We start from the raw sequence: 9,005 nt of genomic DNA on the forward strand, positions 1-9,005 counted from the left end.
TATATGTGAACTTTTATAACCGATAGATGATAAGTACGTCATCAAGAAGGTTCTATTTAGTGGAGTCAGCAGTTGACCCCGAAGGAGGCCATTGGGTCCTCAATGCATACTATATTCATGCATGTCGGACAAGAGTAGGCAGTACAACTTGCTCGAAGCTTCTAGTCAAGCTATATCATAGCTGCATGGCGGTAACAACAGTCAAAAGGGAAAGAAAGTTTGACTACTAGTTTCTTACGAGCAATAAAGTGTTGCGACAACCAAATGATGTGAGAGGGGAGCTCCTCAAGGGGATGGATATGAGAGGTCTAAAATAAATGATGTGAGGGGAGTTCAGGTGAGTAGACGCTTGGCGTTGTGATGCAGTTAGGGATTATGCACAAACGATAGTGGCGTGATACCATTGTCATATGAAGCGTTAATTTGAGACAAAAAAGGCGGTGGTGTGGAACCATCGTTAGGCAAGGTCGACGTGATGCCGAAGAGGTGTGATACTATTGTCATAAGAAGTATCAGTGTGATGACGACAGAAAGTAGGTGTGAAGCCGACAATGATAGTGTGATTCCATCAATATATGGAGTCAGTGTGAGGTTGACAAGCACAATGTGATGCTTTTTCTAGACATGTTGTGGTGGGAAGCCGTCACAAGGTGAGTCACATGATGGAGGCGATCTACATGATTATAAGATGTTGATATGATAAGATTAAGGTGGAAATTTTAAAATTAATCTTGTCATTATCCTAAAAATTTGCACATTATATATTCATGCATGTCAGACATGAGTAGCTAGTACAACTTGCCCAAAACTTGTCATCAAGTTGTATCATAGCTGCATGGCAGTAACAATAGTCAAAAGGGAAAGTAAAAGCAAAGTTGGGGTTTGCATTAGTTCTAAAATCTAGTGTGCGAGGAAGCTATTTAAGCATGCATGAGTAAACAACTCGCCATGGTTAGGTCGGTTTGTAAAAGCCTACAAATAGGCATGCACGTAGCCATTTGGAGAGAGAGAGAGAGAGAGAGAGAGAGAGAGAGAGAGAGAGAGATTTACCTAAGTTTTAAGGTTAGTGTTATGTGTGTGTGTTTGAAAGTGCGTGAAGCACATCTCAAGGAGTTGAGTGATTCAAGTCCAACACAAGCATGTTATGCCAATTTGTTATGTTTATCGCTTCATCTATGTTGGGTGGCCATATATGGCTTCACTGCCGTACTTATGAGTGTCATGGTTTGAATTAATCTGATGCATCATGGTTTAAAATGCACTTTTAACACAAAACAAATGCTGATGCTAACGTACACACACATATACTCAACCCCATGAACAAACATATGCACATGAGCACTACATCTTGAGATTGGCGAAGTCACCACAAACGCTTTTGTAGTCAACGGGAACGTCTCCTCCCACTGGATGCACGTCATGAGAAGGCCTAAAATAAATCCATGAAAATGCGACCACCGGTGCCAAGTGTAGTACTTGAACCCTAGTGGGTTTTTCCATCACAAGAAATCTAACCACCCGCGGTACACTCTTTTGTATGCAAAAGATGGTGAGAATTAGCAAAGAAAAATTCATTAAAAGTTTGATTTAGAAGTTACGACATCTCACAATCTTTCATAAGGATTATAGAAGGTTATAAGGTAAACCCCATTTGGTGCCCACTTCATCAAATAACGGGCAAATCACACACGAAGCGCTCGTTGCATCAAATAGCAAGCAAATCACACATGGAGGGCATCGACGTATCGGGCCCATTAACATTTCACTTGTTTTCCTATAAAGTATTTTTCGGGTTTCTTCGTCTCTTTTCCTTTGCGTTTTTCTTTCATTTTCTAATTTGTATGTTTTGGTTGATTCTTTCGTTTCCATCAATTCTTTTTCTTTCATTTTTTGTTTCATTTTCTCCCCCTTTTTGTTTTTTTGACATTTTTTGTGAAAATATGAAAAAATTCACAAATATAAAAAGTTCGCACTTTTAAAGTATTTGTTTTTTTAGAAAATTTGTGAAATTTTAAAAATTCTTCACTTATTTTTAAAAAATTCACAAATATGAAAAATATTCACACATTAAAAAAATGAAGGAAATAAAAAACAAAAACCCAACTAAAAAAAGATAAAGTCAAAAAATTAGAGAAAAGCCCCCGTAGAATGTGTTACTCCAGAACCGAAAACAATGAATTGGATCGACCTATAGCAAACGCGTGTGTGTGTTTCCCCACCAATTTGACGCACAATGCATCATATATAATTTCTTTGATGGGTTGGTTTAGAGGATGGGCCACTTCACATGAAATTGAAACCGGGCTAACAACGCCTACATGCACCCTGGACAAGGGGCGAGAGAAACCTAGGGTTTAAGACACACACACACACACACACACACAGAGAGAGAGAGAGAGAGATTCAGCTAAGTTTTAGGGCTAGTGTTATGTGGGTGTCTTTGAAAGTGTGTGAAGCAAGGAGTTGAAGGATTCAAATCCAACACAGGCATGTTATGTCAATTAATTATGTTTACCGCTTCATCTATATTTGGTGGCCATATATGGCTTCACTATTTAGTACCAATACTTGTGTGAATTTGTTGGTATCATGGTTTGAATTAATCTGATGCATCATGTTGTAAATGCAATTGAAGATGGAGGTTTGTATGCAAAAGATGGTGAGAATTAGCAAAGAAAAAATCATTAAAAGTTTGATTTAGGAGATACTCAGTTTACAACTTTCTTAAGGATTATGGAAGGTTATAAGGTAATAAATACTGGCAAACCCTGTTTGGCGCTCATTGCATCAAGTACCGGGCAAATCACATAAGGAGCGGTCATTACATCAAATAGCGGGCAATTCACACATGGAGGGCATTGGCAGACCGAGCCCATTAACATTTTATCCTATAAGTTTTTTTTTCAGGTTTCTTTGTCTCTTTCTATTTTTTCCTATGCAATTTCCTTTTAGGTTTTCTTTGGATTAGTATGTTTTGGAATTTTGGTTTTCTAGTTTCCATTAATTCTTATTTTATTTTACTATTTATTGTTTATTCCCTTTTTACATTTAACATATTTTATGGAAATATGGCACTTTTAAAATATCATTGTTTTTTTATAAAATTAATGAAATTTGAAAAGCTGTTCACTAATTTTAAAATTATTCACGAATCTGAAAAGTATCCACACATTAGAAATGATGGAAACAGAAAAACCAAACAAAAATCAAGAAAACGAGATAAAGGAAAAAACCGGAGAAAAGCGTCCGTAGAGTGTGTCACGCCATAACCAAAAACAATGAAATGGGCCGGTCTATAGCAAGAGGGTGTGTGTTTCCCCACCAATTTGATGCAGAACACATCATATATAATTGTTTTAGAGGATGGGTTGCTTCACAAGAAACTAAAACCTTGTTCGGGCTGTCAATGCCTACATGCACCGCGGAGCGGTCATTACATGAAATAGTGGGAAATCACACATGAAGGGCATTGGCGGACCGAGCCCATTAAAATTTCACTTTTTTTCCCTATAAGGTATTTTTTAAGGTTTCTTCATCTCTTTTCATTTTGTTTTCCTTTTAAGTTTTTTTTTGGATTAGTATGTTTTGGATATTTGCTTTTCTAGTTTCCATTAATTCTTGTTTTATTTTATTTTCATTCCCTTTTTACATTTAACAGATTTTATGGAAATATGACACTTTTAAAATATCCATGTTTTTTTATAAAATTCGTGAAATTTGTAAAAAAAATCACTAATTTTCTAATTATTCACGAATCCGAAAAATATCTACACATTAAAAATGATGGAAACCAAAAACCAATCAAAAATTAAGAAAACGAGATGAAGGACTTTTTTTTGGAGAAAAGCGTTCCTAGAGTCCATCACACTATAACCGAAAACAATGAAATGGGCCGGCCTATAGCAAGACAGGATGCTTTTCCCACCAATTTGAACATATCATATAGAATTTGTTTTAGAGGGTGGGTCGCTTGACATGAAATTAAAACCCTTCTTCGGGCTGGCAGCGCCTACATGCACCGTGGATAAGGGGCAAGAGAAACCTAGAGAGAGAGAGAGAGAGAGAGAGAGAGAGAGAGAGAGAGAGAGAGAGGGAGGGAGGGAGAGGGAGGGGAGAGAGGGGAAGGGGGAGATGGAGAGGGAGAGGGCGTGGGAAAGAAAGAGAGGGAGGGAGAGGGAGAGCGAGAGATTTATCAGGTCCCCTCGCCTTCGGCTGCCATCTTGGCATTCAGAGGTCAAGGGACTTCAGATCTGAGAGATTTGTGGTCACATTGTTGCTTTTTCGAATATATTTTCTCTCTCTACCATGGTGGTGCTTTGGAGGCAGAGATGTCTCCATCCTCGCAAATCCGTTTATTCAGATATGATGAGTTTCTGTTATTGTGTCTTATGTTTTTTTTTGAGTTTGTTTGATTCTTTGCAGTGCCGAAATATTTTGTTGATGCTATGTTGAAGACATCGTGGTTCTACAACCTGCACTTATAGGGATTGTTCTTGGCCCATGTCTGTCATCGATTATGACTTCCCCTCTATTTGGATGGGCGACTCAAGAGGTTTTCAGAAACTATTGGTAATCAAGTTTGTGCGCATGAACGAGTGACAGTTTTGATGCTCTGTCCCAATCACAATCTCATTGATGTCCTAGAATTATCTCATCTTGTAAAGATTGATACCATGGAGAAAATATTTTAATACATTTATTTGTAATATTATAGGAACTACTTTGTATTTTCTGAGACCATTTATCGAGAGCATTAATTCTACTATTAAAGGGGAGTTGGTAGGTTCGTCTCACCTCCTCTCTCGATTTATCCTCCCCACGCCCCCTACCTCATTTGGTTTTCTATTGTTTTTTGGGTAGTCTCAACCAATGTCGCACAAAATAAAAAAAAACCAACATAAGTAACCTGAAATAATATAAACCATACCGGTCCTTTTCCCCAAACCGCATCTTGCATTAGCTCAATCAAAATCATTTTTTTTACCAAAATCTCAACTAAATATTTTTTTCTTACTTTCCACTACCCATAGCCAAACAAAATCATATATTATCAGACGCTCAAGTAAATTTAACTTTTCTTCTTGCCTTCGCCTACCCATATTCAAATCAAATTATATTTTGCCAAAATCTAGAATATGATGGATGTAAAGTATATATCAGACAAGATTGATGTTGAACCACTGGCATCACCTGCACCTATAATAATTGAATAAAGTTACATGTCTTCCTAGCAAAAAAAGTGTTGCAGTCGGTGCATGGTAGCCGTCTAGCCTTGTATTTGTTCAATTGTACGCTCAAGTTGGCAACTGTCAGTTGGCCGCTAGCTGCCCACAGGGGCGGCTTAATTTGAGTCCGTTGACGGCGGCCGTGCGTATACCTGCTCTCCTTGGGAATGATCACTAAGCTTTGTCTATGAAATTAGCCAACAGCACGATGTAGGTGATGATTAGCTTGTAGAATAATCATGTATCTGCAATCTATTGATGAAGGACAGCTCGAAAGATACATATCCACGGTTGCGTGTCGGGCCGTTTAATTGATGTAGACAATCATTTCCAAAAGTTTTAAAAACACGCAGGGGAAGAAAATTCACAGTATACAATTTGTATCTTTGTTGGAGGCTACATACATTACTATCGGTTTCATTTATCTTGAGGAAAGACAACTCGAGTTCTTCTGCCATGGCGTCAATCAAAGGTTTTGTTTTTGCGAGTTAGCACCAATCAGGATTTCACTTTTCCTTTAACCAAAAGTAAAGATTTTGCATTTTTGCAATTTAGATTAAATTTATTTTGAGTTAGTTATGTTAAACAAGGAAAAATAAATACTGAACACATAGTTACAATAAGTCCACCCGATCGTCATGGAACATTTTGCACCCTAAACCAAGACACCTCTAGTCGAGGTAGCCACAAACACAAACTCAAATGGCACTACTCGTTGTTCCCTACTTAGTGACTTTGACGAAAAACTTCAAACCACCAGCTTACCGAAACCATGCCGGCTCCGCCAAACGGACGACCGGACTGTCTCCTGACAAGGCATCTCCGAGACTCTGGTTTTGCCGGTCACTGGGGAAAGCACACATCTACAACTTCACCCCTCCACGGTGACAACCAATTATTTTTTTTTGATAGCTTCTAAAATGTTAGTATCACAAAGCAATCAAAGACATATTTTTCCAAAACAGAAGGGTATCAATTGGACGCCAATTCTTGTAGGCATACAACAAAGAAGAAGTTTGCAACACTCGTGCCGTGACACATTTTTTGCTGGATGAACACCGCTACGAACGATTATTGTTCCCTTCACAAGCTCTCCCGTTTTACAGGTATACACCCACCAAATGATCAGATGCCAAAGATTTTAAAGAATATCGAGAGACAAAAAAATGAACAAGAAACTAGCCGAGGAGCCGATGTCCTCTGCCTAAATCTGAGACAAACTCTGCACCTCACCAGCCTGCATGAACAGTCTGACCCAGAAGTCCATCTCGTCGTTGCTGGACGACGGCGATGCACTGTCTGCGCCCAAGGTGACGCCGGCCTCCATGGCGGAACCGGAGCTGTCCACCGTCATTGCCAGTGTCTCCGACCAAAAGCTGTCTTCAATCTGAAACTCCTCCGATGTAAAGCTGTCTGTGTTCTCCAACGACGACGGCATCGAGTAATCGGTGGCGGACGACGAGATGGGCTGCTCCGGTGACGACACTGGCATGGAGGCCGGGCCATCGGCTGTGCTCGCTGCAGCCACAGGCTTCTTGGCTTTGCGCTTAGGCGCTGCCTGGCCGGACGTCTTGGACGAGGACGAGTCGAGTCGCTTCTTGAGGTGTGTGTGCCAGACGTTCTTGATCTCGTTGTCCGTCCTGCCAGGCAGCCTGGCGGCAATGGTGGACCATCTATTGCCGAGCATGGCGTGGAGCTGGATGATAGCGTCTTCCTCCTCGCCGGTGAAGTTGCCGCGCTTGATGTCGGGGCGCAGGTAGTTGATCCACCGGAGGCGGCAACTCTTGCCGCAGCGCAGCAGGCCGGCCTGCTTCGGCAGCGCCCGCCAGTTGCTGTGCCCGTGCTGCTCGATGTGAGCCACCAGGGTCATGTCCTCCTCTGCCGTCCATGGCCCCCTCTTGAGCCCCGTCTTCTCGCAGCAAGGAGACCTCCCCATTTGCTACCTTGCTCACTTCTCTGCTCTTCTCGGCCGATTAATTAAATTAAACCTCTGGCGCTGTGTGTGTGATGTATGGATTGCTCAGTGTGTTGACGCTGGTCCGAAGGTAATGGCTGCCTGAGCTGCTAGGAAGAATACGGCTGGTGCTGTGTAGATTGCGGAAGGGTTGCGCTATTTGTACTCAGCGCGCGGCGATGGCGAAAACGTGGTCAATTGGAGCAGGTTCCGAGCAGTTGCGGCCATTGGCTGACAAAACGAGGGAGAATTGTGGCGTTATATCCAAGTGGTTAGTGTTCTTTTTCTATTGGATGATGATGGAGTACGTTGCTTGCTTCCTTGTTTATTGCCCGGCTTCTCTCTCGAAGTACAAAAGTTTGTTGTGTCAGGCATGCGTGTGTGCCCTGCTTTGTCGGTTTGAAAAAGTAGGAAGGTGATGTGCTTTTGGTTCCATGGTTATCTGCAGTAATTTTTCATAACTGTTTCCGGTTACTGGTGAATAAAATCATTCTCTAGCCACTAGAGAGCAGCATACTACTGTAGTTTAGTTCTTGGATAGACAGCTTCATTTAACAACTTAGCTTTCTTTCTTAGGCAGTTAGCACCTTGCTTTTTTTCTCGATAAAGGGCTTTTCATTGAATTGAAATATCGAGTTGATACAACCGCATCAAAGATCACCCGGCCTCTGCATAGCTAGATGCACACAGCCAAAGTTTCAAAGTACTAGAAGCCAAAGTAAAAAGGCAAAAAACGCCAGCAGTAGCGAAAAAAGATAAAAGAGGCCTAAGGTGATGCCGGTCCAATCCGAAGGTCACACCGCCATCCATGGGGGTAAAAAATGTCCCTGGCCGAGCACTCCAACCGGGTAGAAGCCATCATAAAAAGGTCTCTATCCTCCGGCCTCTGCAGGATAGATCACATACGGAGCCATCGCGAGCATATATGAATTACCTGCATAGGAGATGAAACACTTTTATGATTAAAAACAATATCATTCCTGGTGAGCCACAACGCCCAACATAAGGCAGCCGCCCCCGCAAGAATGTGCTTAGACAATTGTTTATCTATTCCCCTCAACCAATTGCCGGACATATTCCGTACGCTGCGTGGAGGATATAGATTCGAAGCAATTTGGACTATTGCCCATACCGATCTAGCAAACTTGCAATCAAAAAATAGGTGTTTAATGGATTCATTATGATTGCAGAAAACACATTTTTTGCAGCCTTGCCAGTTTCGTCGAGCTAGATTGTCCCTAGTTAAGATAACTCCTTTGTTGAGAAACCATAGGAAAATTTTCACTTTTAGAGGAATCTTAAGCTTCCACAATTTTCTATTATCAGATGGAACCTCGTTATGAACCAATGCATCATACATGGATTTAACCGAAAATCCTCCATTCAGATGCAGGTTCCATTTAAAGATGTCCGATTCAGCCGACAGTTGGACAGCTCCCAAACGAGTCAGCAAATCGTTCCATGCAGTCAGACGGGGTCCAGAAATCGTTCTGCGAAAAGAAATATCCGGGTGTTCTTGTCCCAATACCTGCTTAATCGTGACAAACTTATGTCTAACTATCCGATATAAGCTTGGGTATTGCACATTTAGAGGAGTAGTCCCGAGCCAGGTGTCTTCCCAAAATCGAATCTGGCAGCCGTCCCTAACCGAGAAAGTGCCAAATTGGAAAAAGAATTCTTTAGATTTCATAACCCCACTCCAAAAATGAGAGTCACCTGGTTTCCAGTAAACCTGGGAGATTGCTTTGGACCCAACGTATTTATTACGAATGATCTCCTGCCAAACACCATCCTCAGTGAGTAATCTGTATACCCATTTGCTGAGC

At 41.3% G+C, this 9,005-nt stretch overlaps 1 protein-coding gene across 1 annotated transcript; it reads right to left on the reverse strand.

The window, feature by feature from the left end:
* Positions 1-6,176: 6,176 nt before the first annotated feature.
* Positions 6,177-7,303, reverse strand: LOC123134244 (transcription factor MYB30). The gene has a single exon (XM_044553524.1). The coding sequence runs from the start codon at positions 7,159-7,161 to the stop codon at positions 6,430-6,432; it is 732 nt and encodes a 243-aa protein (XP_044409459.1). The 5' UTR covers positions 7,162-7,303; the 3' UTR covers positions 6,177-6,429.
* Between the last annotated feature and the right edge of the window lie 1,702 nt (positions 7,304-9,005).

Source organism: Triticum aestivum, chromosome 6B (assembly GCF_018294505.1).
Source record: "Triticum aestivum cultivar Chinese Spring chromosome 6B, IWGSC CS RefSeq v2.1, whole genome shotgun sequence".
NCBI lineage: Eukaryota > Viridiplantae > Streptophyta > Magnoliopsida > Poales > Poaceae > Triticum > Triticum aestivum.